The sequence below is a fragment of the Notamacropus eugenii genome, chromosome 1 (genome assembly GCF_028372415.1).
Source record: "Notamacropus eugenii isolate mMacEug1 chromosome 1, mMacEug1.pri_v2, whole genome shotgun sequence".
Taxonomy (NCBI): domain Eukaryota; kingdom Metazoa; phylum Chordata; class Mammalia; order Diprotodontia; family Macropodidae; genus Notamacropus; species Notamacropus eugenii.
In genome coordinates this window covers 714,907,537-714,933,591 of record NC_092872.1, presented here as the reverse complement: position 1 = coordinate 714,933,591, position 26,055 = coordinate 714,907,537, and the positions used below count along the sequence as shown (strand labels likewise).

General features: G+C 41.3%; 1 protein-coding gene across 6 annotated transcripts in view; it reads left to right on the top strand.

The window, feature by feature from the left end:
* The window catches only part of HYDIN (HYDIN axonemal central pair apparatus protein), a 468,388-nt gene that overhangs the window by 163,531 nt on the left and 278,802 nt on the right, over positions 1 to 26,055 (top strand). For 5 of the 6 annotated variants that reach the window (XR_011972958.1, XM_072636610.1, XM_072636609.1 and 2 more), the window contains exon 9: positions 13,794 to 13,977. Coding sequence is in view for 4 of the 6 variants with exons in the window: in XM_072636610.1 (XP_072492711.1) it covers positions 13,794 to 13,977 (184 nt within the window). In the remaining 2 variants the exon portion in view is untranslated. Of the gene's footprint in view, positions 1 to 13,793; positions 13,978 to 26,055 lie in introns of those variants that run through there. The other variant, XM_072636611.1, reaches the window with a different exon arrangement.

The following is a 26,055-nucleotide window of genomic DNA, read 5'->3' as shown; positions in this document are numbered from 1 at the left end:
TCTGCTATTTTGGAATTTTGTATGTGTATGTGTTTGTATGTTTTTATTTATTGCTTTACTAGGTTTTTATTCATTGATATGTCTTTCTTTTGATTGTGAATGTGTATAGGGACATAAATGTTCCATTTGAGATTGCTTTCAGTCAGTCAGTTGATCAGCAAATGGAAGTTAAGGCTTTCTTATCCTTAAAGAATTTGCATTCTGTTAATGGAGACATGTAAAACATATAGGTAAATTCAGAATAGATGCAAGGTGATTGGAGGAATCAAGCAAGAATTTGTGTAGAAGACAGAGCATGAGCTCAATCTTGAAGGTTATTAGGAATTCTAAGAGAGGAAGGTGAAGAAATGCATTGCAAGGAGGAAAAAAGGGCCTGGAAGAGGGAGGTGGGAGATGGAGTACTATGTGTTAATAAGAAGGTCATTTGGACTGGCTCTTAATTTCTTTTGTTGTGAACTTGGGTCTAATGAGAAGTACATTTTCTCATTACCTTTTAGATTATCAGCTGTAAAAGAAATTTTATTGATGGATTCATTGTTGCTGGAATCAGATGAGAAATACTCTCTCTGTGTCCCACACATTACAATTGTAGCAATTACACCATTGAATTCACAATGGATGAGTTGTATGGGATATTTCTTATGAGTTCAGAGTCTCTCAGACATTTTATCGGTAATGCTTTATTACTGATGCTATATTATTATAACACTAAAGTATAAATCCTGAAAATCTGAAGAACCATAAAAGTAAAAAAATTAAATTAGTAAAATAGTGGAAATTCCATGCAAAGATAAATTTTTATTTTTCTCTAGGAATACATTACGCTCAAAGTTTTATGAACTTTTGATGGATTTTTCTGACACTCCAAAGAGAACATACAAATATAGACAAATAACTCAAAAGAAATAAATGCAGGAACTTTTTCTTTTATTTACAACAGAAAGTCATCTCCTTTTCTATATCTTTATTATCCTTGTTCCTTAGTGTTTTAAAGACTTTTAATATAATGAAAGAAAGGAAATCCTTACCCAAGGATTCATATGCTTAAATACTTTATAGTTTTATAGTTTATACTTTTGTTGTAAATAAAAGGTGATTTTCAAGTGTCTAAGTTGTTTTTCATTAATTGATACGCTTGGTCCTCCTAGTTAAGCTCTGTGCAAATATTTGTTTCAAGTGTGTTTTTTGTAAGAAAACTATTGGAGTCTACTTTTAATGTGTGTGTGTGTGTGTGTGTGTGTGTGTGTGTGCGCGTGTGGTATTTTTTTTCTACTTTCCTCCATTTTTATGAGTGAGTCATTCCATTCACATTAATGGTTATGATTAAGAGTTGATTTTTCCTTTCATATTTTATTATAGTCTTCCCATTTTTCCCCCTTTCTCCCTTCTTTATAAAGAAAAAAGATGGAAGAAGAAAGGAAATGAGATTAACATGAGTAATGCATAATTGTAGTAATGTGCTCCTATTCCTCTGTGCTTTCTCTCTTCATCCAATCTGGACCCAAATCACTGATTCTTACTTTTTCTTTTTTTCCTTTTAACATTCTCCACTTTGTGATTGGTTCTTCATTATTAGGAGGTACTTGTTGGCATTCCCTCCTCACCTCTACCCTCCTTCTTAAACCTACCTCTTCCCTCTCTCTGTTCCCACCCATTTCCCTGTTAGATTTAAAGTATTTCTACACTAAACTCTTTATGTGTCTTCATCACTCCTTTGTTCAGTTCAAATAAGAAGGATGTTCATGGAATACCCACTTCACCCACTCTCACCTTCATGTTTGTATCTTCTTCTGGTGTACCCCAATTATGAGAAATAGAAGTTCCTCCATCCATTTCCTTATTCACTTTTTAATGTATTCCTTTTCTCTTACCTTTTCCTCACCCTTTTCTTTCTTGAAACTAACTAAAAAGATAAAACCAGATTCAGGTCCTGAATTTGTCTTTCCTCCTTCTTTGATCCTGGGATAGTGGGATTCTTGAGTGTGAATGATCTTTTCTCCCCCATTAGAAAATCAGCCTTTTATCATCATTTAGCTTCTTCAAAATATTTGGGAGAGAGATTAAGATATTAGATTGATATACTAAACTAGGAATTATCCACATAGCGGTAATGATTGAATCAATGGGAGATGATGAGGTCATTAAGAGATGTGGTAGTCAACAGTGTGAAATTTTTCAGAGAGGTCAAAAAGCATAAAAATTGAAAAAAAAGATATTGGATTGGTCAATTAAAGATCATTGGCAACTTTGGAGAAAGCAGTTTTAAATGAATGATGAGTTGTTATTCTCCTCTTCTCTTTACCATTCATTCAGTACCTCAATAGTTGTATGCCAATTTCCATTCCCTCACTACTCATTTATCTTGTCTTAATATTTTCTTCTCAATTTTTCTTTGCTTTTCAATTTATCTCCTCCTTCCTCTACTTGAATCCATTTCCTTCTCTTCAAGTTCTGCTCCCCCAATTCTTATCCTTCAGCTTGATTCCTTCTTCTTATTTAGCTCTAGTCTTTTTCCTCCTTCAAATCTATCCCTTGTTTCCCTAACTACCTTTCTCATCTTGTCTCCTCCTGTTTCACCTTATCTTCCTTCAAATCCTCATCAGGTTCTCTGAATTTCTGCTTATATTCAGTCTCTGACTTTCTTCATAATTCCAAAATTAGGAACGCTCAGAACTTCCAGAACTTTCACAATTCCTTTTTCTCTTTCCATAGCCTTCTCCTACCTTCTGGAAGCAGACGCAGTCATCTATAAAATTAAGATGTTGGGCTAGGTGATTTTCAAAGTTCCTTCTAGTTCTAGATAATATGACTCTGTGGTCGATGTGAGTGGTTTGTTTAGAGGTAAAATAGCAGCATTTGGTCTAGTAAACCAGATAGTCTATGTAGATTCCATAGTTGAATATCTCAGGTATAAACTCTCCCACAATGGGAGAGGGGTACATTGTTGAAGGGCTGTGTATTCATCCTTCGTTTCCAAAGAAGATTATGCCATCAGAGAAATGATGACATGACTTGCACTTTGCTTTGTTTTGAGTGAGAGAGGGCTGTGCAGGTCACCAACTTCACTTCTTCTCCAGAGACATCTGAATTCAGTGACCAGATATTCATCAGGAAGACTGGAGATAACTCAGGATGAGGCAATTGGGGTTAAGTGACTTGCCCAATGTCACACAACTAGTGAGTGTCAAGTATCTGAGGTGAGATTTGAACTCATATCCTTCTGACTCCTGCACTGGTACTCTATCCACTGCACCATCTAGCTGCCCCTTGAGGCATGATTAATTCATTAATAAAGGATGAATTTCCCAATAAATAGGATCTCAGCTTCCCTAGCAAAGACCCTGAATGAAGGGGATAGCTCCCTTAAATAGTTTTTTGGGGAATACAGAACAAAGAAGAGAACTTCCTAGATGGGAAACAAGTTATGTTGAAGGGCTAATAGTATAAGAAGTAGCCTGACATTATGTGCATTGTTATCCTTCACCTTTCAGACATGGTGGAGAACACTACCCATGTGGAACACTCTAGAGCTGACAGCATTGGCTAAGATCATTTCAACAACAAATGAGTGAAATTCCCCATATTTTCTCTCTCAGACTTCAGTCACATTCTTTCTCTTTTCTTCAATTTTCTTTTTTCTCATTGCCTTTATGTCTCCGTGTTTTCCCCCCTGTATCCTACTTCTTTTGTAATTATTGTAGTTTGAAGTAGCTTGGTGATAGAATGAGAAGCTTTTGACTTCCATCTTTGAGAGAAAGAGAACATTGCAAATCCCATCATTAGGGTGTGATCTGTTCTCTTGACAGGGCCCAATGGAGAAAGCATGATTGGCCCACTTTATTTTCCAGTTATGCACTTCTCTGTTGACATCTTTTATGTAGCTTCTTGTTGCTTTCTTCATGGCCAGTACCTACCACACACTTTTCCACTTTTCCATTGTCATTCAGGTGATATGTAATCTCAATCCTTCAGAGACTGTGGCTCTCCATGACTCACCATAATCTGCCCTTGCTAGAAGGATATTTATCTTCTTTTCTCTTCATGAAAATTTCTCCTTACTTCTGGTGCCATTTTTCTACCAGGTTCCTCATAGTAACTTGAAGCTGCCTTTCCTTGGTATATCTAGTTTGTCCTAAGCTCCTTATCTAGACATTGGAATCAGCTGCTGCTGTCAGCCTGCCCTCTGATGCTCATGGGGTCCTCCTCCAGCCAAGATGAGGGTGGATGTAGAAGACCAAACCTCACACCAAAGCTGGGCTTTTCGCCTCCTCCCCAAGTGATTCTTTCTCAGAGGAGTCTCTGGGACTGGCTCTTTATTTTCTTGCATCTAGATGTCCAAAGCTCTGGGTTCTGATCTAGTGTACTCTTTTATAGATGACCCACAGGGCAAAAGCAATTTTCTTTAACTAGTCCAAATACATTTCCTCTCTAGAGTTACTATGGTAACAGTGACAGGTCACCTAATAGTTTTTAAAGATTTCTAAATTAATCAAAGACTTTTTGGACTTTGATTCAGGAGAGGTGCTTAAGGCCTAGTTCCCACCTCTGATTGATTGTTTTCACTCATATCCAGATTTATCATTTTGTCACATACTTTAGGTATGTGAGGTAGGGAGAAGCAAAGGCTGTCTTTTGCTTGGATGTCCTAATACTTCTCTACCAGAGAGATTATGCCACTCCACATATAGGCTCAGAGGAACATACAAAAATTGAAAAGATCATCTTATTCATGTTCACTATCCTCATATCCCCTTATCCCACTAATTATATTTTTTAGGGGGAGGGATAGTTAGGGTTGAGTGACTTGCCCAGGCTCACACAGCCAGGAAGTGTGTGAGACCAGATTTGATCTTGGATCCTTCTGACTTCAAGGCTGGGGCTCTATCTACTGGGCCACACCAATTATTTATTTTTAGGATTTTAAAAAATTCTCTTGCCCAATTTCCCTGTTCAGTGAATAAGATTTTAAAAAAAGGTTTCCATGTATGTTGTGTATACTACTATATGTATACTATTGCATAGTGTACAACTACTTTGAACAATAGTTTTCATTTGTCCTCTTCAACCATTCAAGGTGGTGTGTGGGATGGCTCAGGTCCCTGCATAAATCAATTACTCAGAGGCCTCTCAAAGTGATGACAGAAAAGAGATTTATTCGATTCTCGAGAAGCGGGGCTCACCTGTAGGAGTAGGAAAGCCGAACACAAAGAAAAGGACAGTGATTTATATAGACCCTAACACAAGTCCCTCCTCCCCCCACTGACCATTATCCTCATTAGTTGAGAATATGGTCTTACATTCTAGACACGACATCTAACCAATCCCTTTTGAAATGAAGACATCGAGGAATTATGTAAGTTTTGTCCAATCATTGAGACCCTAATACACTACACAGTTTTATATCCTTATATGGAACTATTCTATTCTAAAAATATTGTAACCTTGAGCCTTTAGGCCTTACCTCACCCCTGGGAGAAAAATTACAATCTGAGGAGTCTTCACTAAGTCTATCCCACTCAGTGGTGACCATCACCCACACTGCCCTAGGCAGTGGTTCCAGACTGCCAGTGAAAGGGAATAGCAGAATCCTAGGACCAGGACAAAATGTGGAATGATAAAAACTGAAATCACTGTCTTATCTATCCCTCACTGCTGTCTCCTTCTAAAGAGGAGGGTTGTACAAGCAGATGCCTAGGAGGGGTGCTCATCTCCTGCCACTCTTAACAAGGCAAGAGAGTAAAAACTTTGTGAAGTAAGTGCCATTATTATACCATTTTACAGATGAGGAAATGGAGGCACAGAAGGGTTAAGTGACTTGCCCAAGGTCACGCAGCTAGTAAATGTCTGAGGCAGGATTCAAATTCAGATCTTTCTGACCGCAAGTCCTTCCCTTGATCCACTGTACCACCAGGCTCTCTACTTAAATAAGAGAGGTTCTATGCATCTTCCAGAGCTGATGATACCCTCTTATTCTGACAGGTCTTTTCATTCTTGAACTGCTAAGGATATTCTCCTGACTATTAGTTATGTCAGTAAAATGCCAGGCAAATAAAAATGTTACCTGGGAGGTGGGGGGTCAACAATTTGACAGAGGTTTTGGAGCAAGTAAGTTATGGCAAGAGCCTTCCACACGGGAAAGAAGAGGATAATGAAGCATTATGGGAAACTGCTACCAATGATTGTTATTATAGACAGGCATCTGGGAGAGATCTAGAAAGGATTCCATGAAGTCTTACAGGAGTGCCAGAGGGAGGAGGGAATCAATGGTAGCTTGCCATTTTTCTAATAGTAAAGAACAGATTAGCAAATTAATAACTAGGGAAGGGTGAGGGGCTTAGCTTTGAAAGCAGGCCTTTCTAGGAACCACTCTGAACAGTCTGAACCGACATTAAAATCAGGACCTCCTGCATCCATGAGCAGGAGAAAAGGAAAGTTCATCTCATTCTACCTGCCGCCCACAGGGAGCAAGAGCCTGGCGTGTTCCCAGATCATAATTAGGCTTAAGGGATTCCAGGCAGAGGCATGTGTCGAAAAGGGCAAGAATGAGGTGCCCAGGCTGGATAAACACGTTGTCCCAATGGCAAAGATGATGTTAGCTTGCAAGGCACACAATCATGAAGCCAGGTAGCTAAACAGTGTTTAAAAGGTGCGTCATAACCTGCTGGAGTTAGACTGTTTAGGCCAATCCCTGGAAGGGTGGGGCAGTTCTCTGCTGGAGTATAGATGGAGGGTTGAGTCAGGAGAAGGAGGATAAAGAAAAAGCAAAAACTGTCTAAGCTCAGGAAAAAGAACCCCAAAAACCCAAGAGTCAGAGACAACTGGGAAAACCTGCAACTGAGGCAGTGGGAATTACTACGAGGTCAGGAAGCAGGATCATGGGGAGTGTGAGGGAGCTGACCATTGTCTGATGCAACTCAGCTCCTCAAAACTTTAGTCAGTCAATCAACAAGCATTACTAAGCACTTACTACGTGCCAGACACTGTGGTAAGACAGACAAAAGACAATCCCTGGCCTCGAGGAGCTCACAGCCGGATAGGGTAGAAAACATACAAAAAAGGACAAACGAACAACATACAGGATAAAGAGAATGCACTAGAATTAAGAGAGATTGGGAAAGACTTCTTGAATTGCATTCCTTATTTAATTAACAAATACCTGTACAATGGTACGAATATGTAGTGTACATTATAAAACAAACAAAAGAAGTACATGTTTAAATGTATAATAGATGAAATACTGAAATATTTGAAAAGTAACTGATTTTATTTAACAGTACAACATATTTCTGCTTTCAATAAAATAACATTATCACTAATATATTTTAATGAGAGCGGTGTGGTCAGGAATGCTTCATAGTTCTTGATATAACACTGTGATAATTTGAAAGTCAGTCTAAGTTCAATTTTATTTTGACACTTCCTTTTGTCTCAGCATATTTTTTGAAATTTATTTTTATAATGAATTTGACACATCAACAAACATGAACATTTTAATATGAAATCTCTATTTGATATAATTTTTGAACGTCTAGATGAACTTTAACTTGATAGCACCAGCACTCCCTTTTCTATTTCTCCTTGTGACCTGTTGCTCTTCCTTGTGTCTTTTTGATGCTTTATTGATACTTGCTTCTCTTTTTATCATGCACTGGTGCTATTCGGTCCACTTCCCTTCCTAACTCTCCTCTTATGCAAAATCTTTTTAATTTTCTATAAGTGAAACTGGTAATTTTGTGTTTTTTTAGATTATCTCTACCCTTTGTTTATTTAAGAGCTCTCCCCCTCTCCCTAGTTGTGAAAGACCTCTTTCCAGCTCCTATGATTCGTTCACGATCATGACCTTTTATATATATTTCATGAATTCATTTGGAACTTTTTTGTGTCAGATATTGTGACATATTGGTCTAAACCTAACTCCTCCCAGTCTGCTTTCCAATTTTCCCAGCAGTCTCCTAGATGAATCCTGACCTCAGGAGGAATGTCCTTGAGTTTATGGAACATTGTGCTTCTCTTCTGCTTCTGGGTTCTCATGTACCCCATCTGATCCACTGAATGATTTTTCAGTTTTTTTAGCCAGTACCAAGTAGTTTTGTGGTATAGTTTGATATTTGGTACTGTGAGATCCCCTTCCTTCCCACTCTTCATTGTCTGCCTTTACTTATCTTTTGTCTTTCCATATGTATCTTGTTATTATGCTGCCTGGTTCTATAAAGTAACTCTTTGGGTGTTTGGTGCAGCACTGAATATGTCAGTGATTGAGACTACGATGGCTGTCATTGCTGAAAGACAAGATCTCACAAAGATAAGCTTGTTGGAAGGGACGTGGCCAGAGAGCAATCTGGAAAACAATGGGCATTTTATCTCCACAGTCACTAAACTTTCTCTCTTCTCACAGTCTTAAACTCTTCATTGACCTCCAGCCTTGTCATTCCACTGAAACTGCTCTCACCAGTTACCAATGATCTCCTGTTTGCCAGACCCAGTGGCTTTTTCTCAATCCGCATTCTTCTTGACCTCTCACAGCCTTTGACGCTGTGGATCATTCTGTCTTCCCTGATGCTCTCTTCTCTCTAGGATTTTGGGACACCACCCTCTCCTGATTCTCTTCCTGCCTCACTGACTCACTGTTCCTCCTCTGTCTCTTTTGCTGAATCCTCCTCCAGATCCATAGGTGTCCCTCAGGGTTCTGTCTCCTCTTCCCTCCCCTTCCCTCCCCTCTTCTCTCCTCCTCTTCCCTCCTCTCTTCTCCTCTCCTCTCCTCTCCTCTCCTCTCCTCTCCTCTTCTCTTCTCTTCTCTTCTCTTCTCTTCTCTTCTCTTCTCTTCTCTTCTCTTCTCTTCTCTTCTCTTCTCTTCTCTTCTCTTCTCTTCTCTTCTCTTCTCTTCCCTTCCCTTCCCTTCCCTTCTCTTCTCTTCTCTTCTCTTCTCTTCTCTTCTCTTCTCTTCTCTTCTCTTCTCTTCTCTTCTCTTCTCTTCTCATATTATTTCATTTAGTGATCTCATCAGCTCCCATGGATTTAATGACCATCTCTATGCTGATGAATCTCAGATCTCTCTGCTGAGTCTCACTTGTACAACTGCCTTTGAGATATCTCTCTCTGGATATCTAGTAGACATCTTAAGCTCAACTTGTCTGAAACCAACTTCATCATCATTCTCCCTCCCACCTTCCCTATTATTATAGAGGTCAATACCAATCTCCCATCTCTCAGGCTCACATCCTAGGAGTCATCCTGGACTCCTCACTATTTCTCACCCTTCTCCCCCCATATTGAATATGTTGCCAAGCCCTGTTGATTTCACCTTGGCAACACCTCTTTAGTACACTTGCTTTGTTCTGACAGTGCCACCACTTTGGTACAGACTCTCTTTACCTTACATATGGAATGTTGCAGTAGCTGCTGGGGGTGGGGAGAGGGTGGTCTGCCTACCTCAAGTCTCTCTATACTCTAATCCATCCTCTATTTGGCCCTCTAAATTGATTTTTCTGAAGCAAGGTCTGACCATTGCATCCTCTTTTTCAATAAGTTCCAGGGCTCCCAATCACCTCCAGGATCAAATCCTCTATTTGACATTCAAAGCCCTTCATAACCTACCCCCCTCCTAACTTTCCAATTTTCTTATACCTTTGAGTATTCCATGTACTCTTTGATCCAGTGACATTGGCCTCCTGGCTGTTTTAAGAACAAGACAAGATGTTCCGTCTCTTCGCTCTGGCCATTTTCTTTGGCAGTCCCCTATGCCTGGAATGCTGTCTTCCTCATCTCTATCTGTTGGATTCCCTGGCTTCCTTTAATTCCCATTTAAAATCTCATCTTGTACAGTAAGACTTTCCCACCTCCTCTTAATTCTAGTGCCTTTCCTCTGTTAGTAATTTCCTAATCATTCTGTATATAGCTCACTTGTACTTGTGCTTATGTACTTGTTTTCCTCATTAGACTTGGAGCTCCTTGAGGGCAGGAACTCTCTTTTGTCTCTTTTTGGATCCCTAGAACATGTCTAGGACACAATAGGTGCTTAAGGAATGTTTATTGATTGATTGATTGATTGATGGATATGCAGATGCAAATGGAAGTTGAGTTGGGGACTGGGTTTATTATTACTACTACTACCACTAGGTGACATTTTTACAGAACTTTAAGATTTGTAAATACTTAACATTTGTTATCTTACTTAAGCACTAGGTAAATCTTGATGCTCATTTTTTCAATTCCATCTACATATTAAACAAAAGTTTCTGTTGAAATTCATTTAGTAAATTTCCCTTTTACATGATGTTAATCAGCTGTTCTGACAATCTAAATGGAAAGAGTCACATTTTTATATTTTTAACAAATAACTTCAAACCCCATTGAAACTCTTCATTTGGAAGATATTTAAATAGGCTGGAAAATTCTGTTTCCCCATTGTTGTTTTTTTAAAATGTCAATCAGTCAACAAGCAGGCTGCAGGGATACAAGAAAAGGTAATGCTCAGCCCTCAAGGAACTAACATTGGAGCGAGGTAGACAACGTGTAAATAATTATTGAGCACATAGGAGAGACTTTCTAGGTGACCAGGGCTCTGGACTAGGTTCTGGACCCAGTTGTCATAGGCAGGAGTCACATCACCTGAATTCTGGGAGAGAATGCAAAGTATGATAAGTTACCACGAGACAGTGAAAGTGGAAAGACCTGTTTATAAGACTTAAGGGGAGGTGGTTTTAGTCTAAAAAAAAATCTTCCAGGGACCATGTTGTGGGCGGATCTTATAGAAGGGACACTCAGAAAAAAGAGGCCCTCTGGAGTTGGAAGTCAACATGTTCTTCTCCCATGGCCCACATTAGAGAGCTGGACACCTAGGAAGGAGTATGAATTCAATTTGCTTAGACTGAGACATGCGGAAGGGAGATCAGTGGTAGCAGTAATACAGAGAACTGTGGAAGGAGGAGGAAGGGGCCTACGAGAAGTCACTGCACTTGCTGGGAGATGATGAAGTAGACCTATGTAGAGGCAGTCACAGAGAAGAACCCCCACCTCCAGTAAGTCTGCAATCAAGGAGAAATGCAGGCCAGTGAGGGGGCACAGGAATGATGAGGAACTGAGGAGGGGGAGCCCTGGTGGGAAAGGAGAACCTTCATATATCCCTCCACAAGCCCTGCCCTATCCAGGGCAGGATTGTACATAGCCCTGGGAAAATGGGTGTTTGCTGGTGAGCATTGCTTTATGATGTAGGCACCAACTAGAGTCCTACTGTTCTCTGCTAACTCCTGTTCTTCACAATAAAGATAAAAAAAGTGCAGAAACATGCCCATAAAAAAGACTGGTTTGATTATCTCTCTCTCCTGTGAAACAAGGCCACACAGACTTTCCAGTTTTCAGCTGAGAGAGAGAGAGAGAGCACAATAAGGGACAAGTCAGTTCAGAATCAATGAGGGCCTGTCTTGTCAGCAGCCAAAAGCCATCTCCTCAATCCAGCTACGTGGTTCATGACACCTATTTGTTCTGGCAGAAGTTGTGAGTAGGGATGATGCTGTGCTTTTCTAAGAAACAGGTCAGTTTAGACTGAACAAAGTTCAATCTTGTTCACAAGGGAAAGCGGCTTCCTTTGATTAAGCACCAGTCTTGTGGTGGTGGTCTTATTCTGGAAAGAATTGAGTTGAACATAAGAGTGAGTTGTTCTGCCTTGCCCTCTAAGGCAGATGGCCCAATGTCACCTGATCCTGATGATCCTGGGAGTCCATTCCTCAGTAATTGTTTATTAAGCACTTATTATGCCAGGCATTGTATTAGAAAGACAGCCCCTGCCCTCAGAGAGTTCTGGTGGGACAAGGAAACATAAAAAAGATGGGGAAAGCAGGTACCTGCCTTTGGCATGGTGGTTCAGTCTAGAGAATAAGGATGGCTGGTCTGAGGCTCCTTCCCAAGATGGAGGTTTTAGAAAAAACTCACCAAGGGAGGAAGTGCCTGCAGGAACAGAGTCAGGAGGCTGCTGAGGCGGGGTGGCATAGTTCAGAGCAGATGGGGGTCACTGGTCTGGGCTGAGAATATTTCCCAGGCTGGCTAAGCTAATCATGCACATTCTTGACAGTAGTTGTCTTGAAATACCTAAGGAGACACGTGGGAGAAGGAGGCAAAGCTGAATGACCCCTCGGCCTAAATGACAGGGAGACAAATTTCGACTCAACAACAAGGAAGGAGTCTTCTAATAATCAGAGCTGTCCAGAAATGGATAAGAGAGATCTCCCTGCCCCTGGAAAGATGCAAATAGAGTCTGGATGACCTGCCAGAAATAGGAATGAAGGAATTCAGGAGGAGGTTGGGTCAGGTGCCTTCCTTCTTTTACCTAGAATTCCTAGTTTCTACAGGACTAAGAAAAAAAAGAAAGGCTTCTGAAAGTTTATGTTTTCCTAGTCACATAAACGTGGGGGTCAAGAAGACTGGTCAAAAATGTTTGTTTGTAGAATAGGACTTTTTCTCTGTATTATGGATACACTGGAGACATCATCTGCTAAGAGAAAACCCCATAGTTTACCTCTCTAATTAACTGGGAGGTTAGCTTTTAATATCATAGAAAGTTAGAGCTAAGAGTTTCTTTCATCATTTCAGACTTCACTTATTCTGTCAATAAACAAGCATTTATTAAGTGCCTCGGATGTGCCAGGTGATGAACTAGGTGCTGGGAGATCAGCTGGATTGACTTGGTGGAAGGGATTAGGAATATTTTTTTAAATGATTGCTTTGTTTTGACATGACAGTGGTATTGCTTTGGTTTTTGTCCTTAAGGGTTAAAGCTCTGAAAATTTCTTAAGCACTTAAACATATGGAAAGACATTATTTATTCCAAAGGTTAATTAATGAACTCAATGGCCTCTAAGGCTCCTTTCAGCTCCGAGGTTTCCATGCCTTCCCTGTGGGAGGACATTGGCAACTGCTGCTGCACTGAAACTGTCGAATTCTCCTAGTAGAAATGGGATTTTCCTGCTTCATACTTGTCTAGAATTTTCTTCCTTAAAAATCAGTGTTTTAATCATAAACTGTATGTAAATGGTGCTGGAGAAAGTGTGCTTATTATAAATAACCTAGCTGCATTGTGTTTCTCTTACATGGGCAGGAGCTCTGAGCTAAGAGGCTCTGACATTTTGGGAGGTAGGGAGGGCGCATACTCTGGGGGAGGCCATATCTGGGCTGGAGAGGAGATTTCATTGAATGGAAAAACCAACAGATTTAGTGAGTGCCTACCATGGGCACTATGCTAGGTGTTGAGGAAACAAGGACAAAAATAAAGCAATGCTGCCTTCAACAGGCTTATATTCTACTAGAGGATGATGACCTACACATGAACAAGTGAACACAAGATGGTGCTAACAACTGGAGGGATCAGGAGTGGCTTTACCTCTGAGATTATCTCCAGTTTATTTTCTGTCTATCTATCTATCTATCTATCTATCTATCTATCTATCTATCTATCATCTGTCTGTCTGTCTGTCTATACATATATACATACATACATTCATATACACATACGTATATGTACATATGTAGAGTATGTGTGTATGTGTATATGTGTGTACGTATATATCTCTCTTGTATGTAGATAATTGTTTGCATCTTGCAAGAAGCTGTGAACTCCTGGAAGTCAGGCACTGGGTTGTTTCATTTTTTGTTTCTTCTATCCCCAGCACTTATTACAGTACTTGTCACATAGTAGGTACTTCATAAATGTGTGTTGCCTGACTGGCAGAGTGTGGGAAGTGGCCCCTGAGTTGAGCTCTACCCAACCCTCCCTCTCACTCCCCTCTCCCCTTTGGATCCAGGCTCTGTGATGACCTGAATAAGAAGGAGGAAAAGAAGACCGAAGCGCTTCTGCAGGAGTGCATCCTTGACCCGTCTCTGCGAGAGCACCTCTCAGTCATCTCCCATACTTTCCAGAACCAGAGGAGGATTGTTCAGGCCAATGATATGCTTTTCTTTGGCAATATCTTTGTCATTGAGCCAGTGGTAAGTGATACTGACAACAGCAGAACGCTGATAATGTGACCAATGATATGTATCCAGTAATAATAAGAGCAGGTACATATAGGCATACCTGCTGTGTGCCAGGCACTGGGCAAAGCACTTTACAAACATGATCTCATTTGATCCTCACAACAACCCTGACAGGAAGGTGCTTGTGAGTATCTCTATTTTATAGATGAGGGAATGGAAGCAAATAGAGGTTGTGACTGTCTCAGGGTCACATAGCTAGGAAGTAAGTGTTTGAAGTAGGATCTGAACTCAGGTCTGCCTGACTCCATGTCCCTCTACATGCTGGGACGTCTAGCTTCCTCCAATATGTATTAGTAAGAGAGTTAGCTCTGTGAAGTGTCCAGTGAGATTAGAAAGCCTGTGGACTAACTCACCAGTTTGTTGTTGTTGAGTCATTTTTAAGTCACAGCCAACTCTTGGTGACTCCATTTGGGATTTTCTTGGCAAAGATACTGGAGTAGTTTGCCATTCCCTTCTCCAGCTCATTTTACAGATGAGGAAACTGAAGGCTGCCCAGGGTCACACAGCTAGGAAGTGTCTGATGCCAGATTTGAACTCCTGAAGAGGAGTATTCTTGATTCCAAGCCCAGTGCTTTACTTACTACACCACCTAGCTACCCACCTTTAATAGTATCAGTAAACATTTTCTTAAACTATCTAATAGGTACAGAGTGCTGGGCAAAACTGCAGAGGGCTTAGATGCTCTCAAGGAGCTTATGACATTGTTGAAGACATAGAATAGATACATGAAAAAATAAATAACAATGCAGGCATAGTGTGTGTTAAAGGTGAAATGAATGATATAGACCAGTGGTTCACAACCTTTTTGGTATCAGCACCTCTGTATACTCTTAAAATTACTGAGGACCCCCCAACAAAAACTTTTGTTTATGTGAGTTATATCTATTGGTATTTACCATGTTAGAAATTAGAATATCTTAGGATGATTAAGGTTTGATCTTGAAGACCCCATGAAAGGACCTAGTGGATGGTAAGAGGTCCCCAACCACACTTTGACAAACTCTGGAAGGATAGTAAATGCCCCAGCAGTTAGGAGGAACAGGTGATGACTGAGGACTGGACCCTTGACATAGGGGTCGAGATGCTGCCAGGATGGCACCAGTATTCTTGGACTATGATCATCCCAGTCACTGATATGTGCCCGATGGGCAATTAGAAACAGTGCCAATGACAACAAAATGGGAGTAAGGATGTCTTGAGGTGGTCCACAAGAGAGAGACGAGGAAACCAAACCCTTAGGGGACATGCATGTTGTTATGAATGAAAGAAGATGGTCAGGCCAACGTTAGTAGTTACTGGTCAGTGAGCCCAGTTTGTCAACTCTACCCCATCTTTGTGAATGATATTTACATCCATGCCAAAGGCTTCTTTAGTGACAGTCCCCCTCCCAGTCTGGACCTCTTCTCTGGATGTGAACCCAAGCCCGGAATGCTGTCTCTCCTCATGTCTGTCTCCTGGCTTCCTTCAGGTCCCAGCTAAAATCCCACCTTCTACAAGGAGCCTTTCCCCTTCCCTCCTCATTCTGTTGCTCTCCCTCTGCTGATTATTTGCATTTATCCTGTCTATTTGTGCTCAAGTTGTTTGCGTATTGTCTTCTCTCATTAGACTGGGAGTTTCTGAAGGCAGGATTGCCTTTCGCCTTTCTTTGTATCTTCAGCACAGAGCTGTGTCTGGAACGTGCTAGGTGCTTAATAAATATATATAGACTGACTGAAATTAGGCAAAGGAAACAGGTGGGCTTGTGTGATTGATATTCATCAGCAGGCTTTATCTTTACAGACCTACAATGGCCTCACTAGCTCCCACAGCACAGCCAGTCAGTTGCCAGGTCTTGCTGTTTCTGCCCTCAGGGCACCTCCTCCATATGTCCCCATGTCCCCACTGGTGGAGTTGTCTCCTTAGTGGAGGGTGTATCCCCTCCAGTCTGGGCTAACACAGTAGTAGTAGTCTAGCTAACTCTGGGCCTAAGGTCTCTTCCTGTGCCACTCAGCTAGCAAAGAATTTGTCTGAAACGTAAGTAGAACCAAGTTATACTATTACCCACTAAATTCCTGTGAATTGTATAGAAAGACCCACGTTTGGCTTTGGAAAGGCCTTGTAATTGGGCCCCTTCCTACCCTTACCATTATTGTACCCATTAGTCCCTTCCATGAATTCCACAATCTAGCTCCACTGGCCCTTGCATGCTGGTCCTCCTGCGTGATGCCCCATCTCCCAGCTCCGTGTTTTTGCCCTGGCTCTCCTTCATGCCTAGAACTCTTGACCAGCTCACTTCTGTCTCAGTTTCCCTGCTTCCTGCATGACTCAGCTTAATCCTCCTTCTTGCAGGAGAGCTTTCCTTCTGCACATGGGCTATTACTACTCTCCTTCCCTCACTGCTAGGCCTTCCCTTTAGGATTACATAGTCATGAACTTGATGTCTCCCTCACCTCAAGGCATACTCTTTGTTCCAGGGACTCTGGCCTCCTGGCTGTCCCATGAGCAAGACACTCCATGTCTTGGCTCCCAGCATTTTCTCTGACTGTCCCACATGCTGGAATGTTCTCCCTCCTCCACTCCAACCACTGACCTCCCTGGCTTTCTTCAGGTCCCAAATAATATCTCACCTTCCAAAGGAAGCCTTCTCTAACACCTCTTAATTTCAGCCCTTTCCCTCTCTTGATTATTAACTGTTTATTCTATATTGGTGCGTGGGGTGTTAGGAAGACTAGCACTCTTGGTGTGAGGGTTTGCTGAGCCCTTTTCAGGGCTTGTAATCAAAAGGGATTACGGAATGTGCAATACTTTCACTTTAGGTTCAGATCTTAAGATGCAGTGGCACACATTCCAATAAGCTTAATAGGCAATTAAGTTCTATTCGACAATACAAATAACAAAAATTAGCAAGTATATACATATAATCTAAGAGATAATGGTTAAGACAGAATAGAAAAAGAGAAGAACTACATCACCAGCCAGGTCTAAGCTTCATCCCCTGACATGACTGGTAAGAGGGGCAGTCCGCAAGGGTCCTGGCTGGGAGAACCGACAGAAGCAGGCGTCCTCACCTCTGAAGCAAAGACTTCCAAGAGCCTTCTCCCACTCAGTCCCTTTGTACATGAAGCTTCAGGGAAAAATGACCATAGAACAAAGAGAACAAGGAAGGAACTTGCCTAAAGTTCCAGTTTCCAATTTATGTGCCCAAGGCCTGGCCACATCCTTGAACAGACACCGCCTCCTTTAAGGAGTTTTATGACTCTTAAGATAAGAATCTTTTCACCCTGGCTACATGGTTCATCAGTTCTTCCAATATTTATATGCTGTTTCCTTTGGAACTCTCAGTTATGCACATCAACTTGAAGTTACATTCCTTATGTCAGGTCATGTGGCACTCATGCAAGGGGCTGGGGATAATCTCCTCAGTTTCCCCCACAGAGCTGTTCATGCAACTTTGGTGTCCACCTTCACCAGCTCTCACCTGTGGCTTCAAGAAGCTGTGGCATGTGCAGTGGCCACACCCTGGGAAACCATGTTGGCAGATGGGCTAAACCAGGTTGAGGATCACCAACCAACAGGCCTCAAACCTATTGGTGAGTTAGGGGGATATTTACTCCAAGCATGTGAAGATTTTCCCTTCAGAATGGGAGAATGAGGACAGTTTGTTCCAATGGCCATGAAGGCAGCTAAAGCAGGTGCTGTGAAGCACTTAGAACTCAGTCAGACTTTTAAGACACCAAGGTCATCCACTGCCTCCTTGGACATCACCAGTCCTTTTGACTTTTGTCTTGCCACTGGACTCAGGAGGACAGAGTGAGACCGATGACTGCCTGCAGAGTTGCCTCACTTCAGTGCAATTCATGAGCAGGTCACAACATCACCCTCCTGATGACATTGGTCTTTTCAAAAACAAAGGGCAAACAACAATTTATCCTATATATGGCTTGCTGTGTATACGTTTCTTTGTATGTTGTCTCTCCCACTAGATTGTAAGCTCCTTGAGGTCAAGGATTGGGGTTTTTTGCCTCTTTTTTGTACTTCCAGGGCTTAGCACAGTGCCTAACACATAGTAGGTGCTTCATAAATGTTTATTGAATTGAAAATGCTTTCTGAATGACTGAATGGCTGCCAAAGTGATATTCCTAAAGTGCAGACTTGACTATGTCAGTCAACCTCTGTAGGCTACCCATTATTCCAAAGGGAAACCAGGCATGATGGTAGACCCTATGAAGCCGGAATGGACCAAAAGTTCAGAACACAAACTAAGGAATCCCATGAGAATGCTTATTGCCTTGCTGGGTGTGGACGACCCTCAGTGTATGGATATTCATGGTAGTCCCAAAGAAGAATCATATCTGCATGAGAATCCTGTCATTAATCAGGATCAGAAGAGAGATAAGTGAGATGACCTTGTATCTCCTCTTTCCTTTGGTACATTCCCATATAAAGCCTTCTTGTTTGAAGTACTTCCCTTTCTAGCTCTGCATAAAGTAGATCCATGAATATCAAAATTAATTGACCAAACCTGTAGCTTGGGACTAAAAGATAGAAACTAGATTGGACAGTGAAAACTTTTCTTATGACAAGGGATCATTTCAACCAATGGGAAGCAAAACATTTCATTTTAACAGAAACGGGTAAAAATGGTGCTTTTTATAATAAATGAGCTTAATTCCATTTATGTTGGGTAGAAGAAAATTATTGCTGGGAATAGGAAAAGGTAATATCCCACTCCCCGAGAAGTCTGTAAATCACTTCTAATATCAGTAGTGTTTATGAAAGCCATAATGATTTTCTGTCTCTCTCACACGCTGTTCAGTTTTTCTTTCCATAATAACATTCATTAGTGAGTGTTGGCGATTTTTGTTGGGAGAGGGCATAGGCATAAAACCTTGCTAGTCTCTTCATAAAGATATTTTGCTGAAACCAGCAGAGTAGTTTCAGTTTTGTGAAAATGAACTGTCATCTATTGTCTTTCTACTCTTTTCCCCCTACAAAAGAAAGAAAAAAAGAAAGAGAGAAGGAAAAGAAAGAGCACAGTATCTCCATGTAGAAGCAACCTTTGAACCAAAGTCCATGAGAATTTCCCATGTAAATTACAGATTTTTAATACAGATGTTTAATTGAAAGTAGCCTCCCTGCTTTCAAAAGGGATTATCCCTAATCCAAAAGAATTACATGGTTGGGTTATCTAGCTAGCAAGGGTTTATATGGCAATTTAGGATTGGCAAAGCTCCTTACATATTTTACTTAGTCTAATGGAAATAAGTACGTTATATGAAGGTTATATTTTTTTTTTGATGAATTAGGTAAACCATGAGTAGACAGTATTTATTCTTCCTGATTCTGTACTTTCTCAAATTTGAATCTTAGGTGAGAATGATGGTTATGATAGAAAGCATACAACCAAGAATTAAGACTACACAGATGACCTGGGTTCTTATCCTGATTCTTTTACTTCCAACTTTTATGACTTTGAGCAATCCATTTCCCTTCCCTACATCTTAGTTGCCTTAACCATAAAATGAGGAGGTTAAATTAGATGATCAAAATTAGAGACATAGGAAAGGAATTAAGAGAATTGGTATTCCCAGTATCCAAAGTCAATGGGAAACATAATTTCTTGGAATACTCAGTCATCTTAGGTCGCTATGCATGTAATAAATCACCATGAAAATAACTGGAATATATGTGTCCCCTTATGTTGCCAAGGATGAGAAGGTAGAGATGTTCTTGGAAGAACTTGGTAAGCCCTCTAAGTTCAATAACATTGTACTTTCAAGTCTGGTGCAAGATGAATATTGGGGACTATTAGATGATTAAATGTTAGCTGTGTTTTAATCTTAGAACGTGAAATCAGTCATATGATCCTTTTCAGCTGTGACTCTTCTGCTACTAAAATTTTGGTTTCTAATGAAGACTATCATTCATTTGAGAAGTCATCCCATAGGTTTCTGGCCTGGCTTCCTAACTCTGGGGGTGTTAGTTTTGGTCAACTTTTTAAGATGGATTTTATTATTTTCTTTATACAGCTGACTCTCAAGTCTGTATACTGAGTCCTGGTCTTTCCCCTGAGTTCTCATTACACATCTTCAACTGATAATTGGCAGTTTCTAACTCGATGTCTTATTGGCATCTCAAACCTATCATGTCCTAGACAAAATCCATCTCTTCCCTTGCCCCAACCCCCCACCCTCCCTTCCTTCCAAATTTCCCTTTCTCTGTTGAGGGCACTGCCATCTTTCTGCCCACTCAGGTCCATGACCTCAGAGTCCTTCTTAACTCCTCATGGGCCCTCACCCCCCACACCCAATTGGTTGCCAGATCTCATGATTTTTACCTCCACAAAGTCTCTTTCATCTATTTCCTTTTCTCTGTTCAAACAATCATCTCCCTCAGTGAGGATGGTATCACCTCTTACCAGGACTACTACAATACCCTACTAATTGGTTTTTCTGCTTCAAGTTTTGTCACACTCCAATTCACAGCACAGATCTGACCCTCTCACTCTTCTTGATAAGCTCCAATGTTCATCTTTCAGTACTAGAATCAAGTGTAAATGCCTATGGCTTTTAGAGTTCTATCTCTAAAAGCCGATCTATCTCTCCAGCCTCATCACACATTACCCTCCCCTTCCCTTACTTTGCAGTCCAGTCAGACTGGCTTTCTTGCCATTCTTCATGCACGACTCTCCATATTTCTTCTTCATCTCTTTGTCCTGGCTGTCTCACAAGCTGTCTCACTGCTACCTCTTAGACTTCCTTGTTCATTACCAAAGCCAGTTCAAGGACCACCATCCCCTTCTACCCAGAACTTTTCCTGATCCCTGCAGCCATCAGTGCTCTCTCTCCCAACTTCTTTATATTAATTTTTTTGTATATTTTGTCTATTCTTATGTATGTCTGTATTGTCTCTTGAATAGAATATAAGCTCCTTGAGGTCTTTGGTTGCTGGCTTTGGATCCCTGGCACCCAGTACAGGTGCCTGGCACATGATAGGTAATTAATCAGTGTGTGTTGCTTGATTGAGAAGATGGAACAAATTTGGGACCATCAATCATTTGGCATGCTCTGAATGAAAATGTAAATATGAGTGTAATGAGGCTTACTGAAATAGGTCCCAGCTCATAAAGGAAATCAGCAGCAGCAGTGTTGGGTCATTCCTCCTCCTGTGAGCAGGTCACTGCCAACAAAGAAAGCTCCGTGAGGAATTCAAGAACCATAAGGTTAATTTAACTAAGCCTTCAAAATGGACAGAGCTATCTTAATGATCATGTAAGGAACAGTAAAGCATTGTACGCAGTCATCCCAGCCTCGAGAGGGCTCACCATCTTTTCGAGGATAGCTCAAATGTGGTTTGATTTATTTTTCCAAACAGACATTACCTGTCAGGCAGCCCAGCTCAGGGAGGAGCCCAGGTGGCTACCAGAGGACCAAGATCAGACTTTTTGTTGTAGAAATTTTCCAGCTTCCTGCACTATTAGCCATGAGTCACATTGCAAACATGTGGGAGCTGACTCTTCAGAAATGGAAACCAGAAAGGGGAAGGGAGGACAAAGATTTGTTGTTAGCTTACTGTCCTTGATAAGTCATAGCTGTCTTATCATCATGCTTTAGCTATTTTTCAGCCTCCCTTTATTCATGCTGAGCCCTTCATACTCTTCCTGCTCAGCCAAACCTTTTCCAATTGTGCCCGTGAAGGTCCCTATTGTACTGGAGAGCCAATGTGGGTGGAGGGAGGCTCAGGGATGTCTTTTAAACACAGCAAGGTGCCCTGTAGCTCATTAAATGAACCAACATCAGTTCCTAATGGAAGATGTTGTAAGAACAAAGAGCCTCTTCTGGACAAGTCTGTTTTCCTCAAAGGCAGACAATAAAGTCACAAAATCATATGTGACTTGGCAAAATCTTATAGGAATTTCCATTGGACTGGAAGGGAAGTTGGAGGGAATTCATCTCTCTGCTTTGGCTTTGAGGTCAAGCCTCAAAGGGACTTTGTTTATGAATCTCTTGACCATTGCTTGGTGTCTATGATGGCTTTAAAGTAGATGTGGCTGCCTGCTTTCAGAAGTTCTAATGGAATGGAGAATCTCTTACTGTTTTGTTTGCTATGTGTCAATTTTGTCTTGTTCCAGTGGATGATAATGAAGATGGATTGCTTGCAGTTGAATATCTTCATTTCTTTCTTTATCCGTTAGTCTCCACTCTAGGTCCCTGCTCTTTGCCTGAAGTAGACCCAGAGCAGATATACTTCTCTCATAGACTAGTCAAAAAAGAAAAGATTGTGGAGTCTAACTAGGATAGCCTACCTGTGTGGAGGATGTAGCTTTGAATTTGTTGTTCACTGCTTCCTGCTTGTAAGGGAGAAATCTGACTTCTTTTAATTTTTGAAAAGAATTTTTTTCTTTTGGGGATTTTACTGATTTATAACCAAGGAAAGTGTGAAGTGACCAGAAAAGGTTGGTGTAGCTGGTTAGGGATTGTTCATTTGGGTGGAACACTATGAGACTGTTCACCAATATCATCACCCATTATTTATTGGGTCATCTCAAGGAGGAGGAAATAAAGACCTGCCAATGTGTCTGGCAAGCTCCATAAAATTCTGTCAAGAACTAACTCACCTGAATGAAATCCACGTAAAGCCATTTTCTAGGTATATTTAAGAATACAAATGTGAATGCCATTTAACTGTAATAGAAATCCCAGGCTAGTCTGGTTAGAATCCCATTGACTGTTGGGTGTGGGGGGTGGCAGTATGGTCAAGTGGGAAGACCCTTGGTTTAGGAGTCAGGGGACTTGGGTTCATAGGCCACCTCTGTCAGTTTCTATCTGTAGGATCTTGGCTAAGTCACTTTACTTCCTTGGGCCTCAGTTTCTTCACCTGTAAAAGGAGTAGGCTAGACTGGATGACCTCTGTGGGACCTTGCACTTTTGGAGTTAAGATTCTGTGACCAAACCGATCCATTGATGTGACTTCTGAGTTCCTCCTGGGCTTTTACAACTTCTTTTCCACCCCAGTGCTCATCTTCTCATAGTTATGGTGCAGTTAAGAAAGTTACAGCAAAGGCAACATCCAAGACTTTTAAGAAGGGACTCCCCTCTAAAAGACTTTCCCTTGATCAGACTGACTTGACTTGCCCTCCTCTTAAATAGCTCTTTCCCTTCTTAGCTCATTCAACTGCAGCTGTCCTCTCCAACATTACCAGTTATTTCTTAGGTGCCTTATCTCATGACTGCTTCCATCCTCATCCTTCTTTACCTCCTGGCAGCATATGGTGGTGCTGGTTTCCTCTTCGATACTCTCTCCTTTCTAGGTTTCAGTGATCTGTCCTCTCATTCTCAGGCTTCTTTGCTGGGTCTCCCTTCATATCGTGTTCTCTGGTCACAGATGCCCCCAAAGCTGTCTCCTCAGCCCTCTCCTCTTCTCTCCTCTTCTCTTTTCAGTCTGTATGCTCTCACTTGGTGACCTTGTCCACTCTGGGGAGTTTCATTATAATCTTTATGCAGATGATTCTCTGGTTTAGATATCCATCCCTAGTCTTTCCCTAGAGGCCCACTCCTACATTGCCAGCTGGTTTTTGGACAGTTTAAAATGGGTTTACTGAAGGTATCTTAAACATGTCCAAAACAGGTTAAATATTATCATCTAGGGTAATACCATACTCCCAGGCATTCAGGCTGAAAATGTTGGAATCCTCCTCCCTTCTTCCCTCTCAGTCACCCCCAAAAGGATAAGAGCCCTCTCCTCTTGCCCCTCAAAATCACACTGTAATTCAAGCAACTTAGGACCATAGAGAGAGAGCAGAATTTATATTCTGAAAGGCCTGAGTTGGAATCCTGTCACACTTTGTCACCCTATACAAGTCACCTAACCTCTGTCTGCCTCAATTTCCTCATCTGTAAAATAGGGATAAGAATGGTACCTACCTTCCGGGGTAGTTGTGAAAATCAAATGAGAGGTTTATAAAGTACTTTGCAAACAAACCTCAAAGAGCTGTAAAAATGCTATCTAGTATTGCATATTTATACATATATGTGTGTATTGTATATATTTATACCATATAGGTATGTGTGTGTATACCAACTACTAGTGCCCTCCCTACCATAGTACCTTGTATTTAACTACTTTGTATATATGTAATTTGTTGACTATATAGTTATACAGTATATATTTTTATATATACCTCTCACCTCCTTCCTCTCCCCCATTAGAATGTAAGCCATTACAAATAGGAATCATTTCATTCTTTGCGTTCATATATTTAACAGCACCAGTGCCTAGCACAGAAGAGATACTCAAATGCTTATTGATATATGGATACATGTATCTCGGTTCAAGTTTTCCTTGATACACACTGGTCGAGCAGTCCTGACAAGTCACTTATCTACCTGTCCAAGGCCCTTAGTTACAGAAAAGTTGCTGATCTGCATGAATAGAATTCCCCCGCCCCCTAACAAGTTCTTTACCTCAATGAAATCACAGGTCCAAACTGGAAAAAAAAATCTAGGTGAGAAATGTTGACCGGGACAGAAATGGCCTCAAGGTTGACTTCAGAGGTGTTAGAGCACAGATGGGTAATGCTACAAAGTGGGGATGGCAAAAGAATCATAGTGAGCTTCAGGACTAGTCTAGGTATTTGCAAAGGAAGCCCTGCTTGGACATGACACCTTGAGTCACCTCTGAAGGGAAAGGAGCTTTTTACATTTTCTCTTTACCTCCCCACCTCCCAAGACCTTTCTTTCTGGAGGTGCCCTGTAGAGTCAGAGAAGCCCTTCCAAGGACCTCGTTCTCACAGTACAAATTCCCACTCTTCTTTTTCCAGTAATTTGGAGACTCTTAAAGGACCTAAGAGGCAGTTCAGGAGTGTTGGGTTTGCCTTTGGATTATCTCCATGCTCAGCAAAGGGACCAGCCATTCTCACCCATCCTGGCAAGTGCACAGCATTTGCAGTACAAGACTAGGAAGGGCTAACCCCTAGAGTTCCTTCAGGTAGCCTGAGCCTTTGAATTAGGATTCCCTGTGCCCCTCCCCACCAAGGAGACTCCATCACCTTCTAGAAGGACTCATCCTAGTCAGAATGAGACTTGCAACTATTTAAGTTGTCATTAAGTATGGGAAAGTTTCAAGAAAAAATGAATGGAGCAGATTTCATTTTTGTTCTTTTAGAAGGAGTAGCGTGATTGACTTTGATAAAACACAATATCTTGATCTTAGTTCTGGCTAAGATATTTAAGTGAGTCATTAGAAATGACCTAGAACATGCTCATAGGGCAGCTAGTTGGTGCCATAGTGCACAGAGCTCAAGATAGGGAGTTGGAAAGATCCATCTTCCTGAGTTCAAATCCAGCCTCAGACATTTGCTAGCTGCGTGACCTTGGGTAAGTCATTTTGCCCTTTTTGTCTCAAGTTTCCTCATCTGTAAAATGAGCTGGAGAAGGAAATGGCAAACCCTCTAGTATCTCTGCCAAGAAGACCCCCAAAGGGGTCACAATCAGACATGACTGAATAATAAAAACAGTCACAACAAAGCTTTCTCCAACATTTGCTTTCTAATTGTCCGCACTAGACCAGTCACTTCTTGGGGGTCACATTTGGATTTTCTTTTATCCTTTCCCCTCAAAACACATTGACACACAGAGTCTCTAACACAGCCAATTAATAAATACAGTAGTTATTAAACACTTCCTGTGTTCCAGGCACTGTGCTAAGCTGGAGTACACAAACTAGAGGGAAGGAAAGAAGGGAAGGAGGTAGAGATGGAGATAAGAGAGAGAGAAGGGGAAGGAAGGAGCTGATGTTAGAGCCAGGCTTTGAAGGAAGGGCAGAATTTCCATTGAGTCCAGCTGCCCTGTTCTAAGAAGAAGAAATCAGGGCATGTGTTCCATCACTCTCTAACAACAAAAATAGTTTGTGTAGCATGAGTAAGGTTCTCCTGGAGCGTGCGAAAGAGCAGCATGTTCAGTGGACCTTCTCCCTCCTGACCCCATTTTTGGTCAGTGCTACTGTGATCCTTCATAGACTGTGGTTCTCAGGTCAGTTATTTTCCAAGCTGGC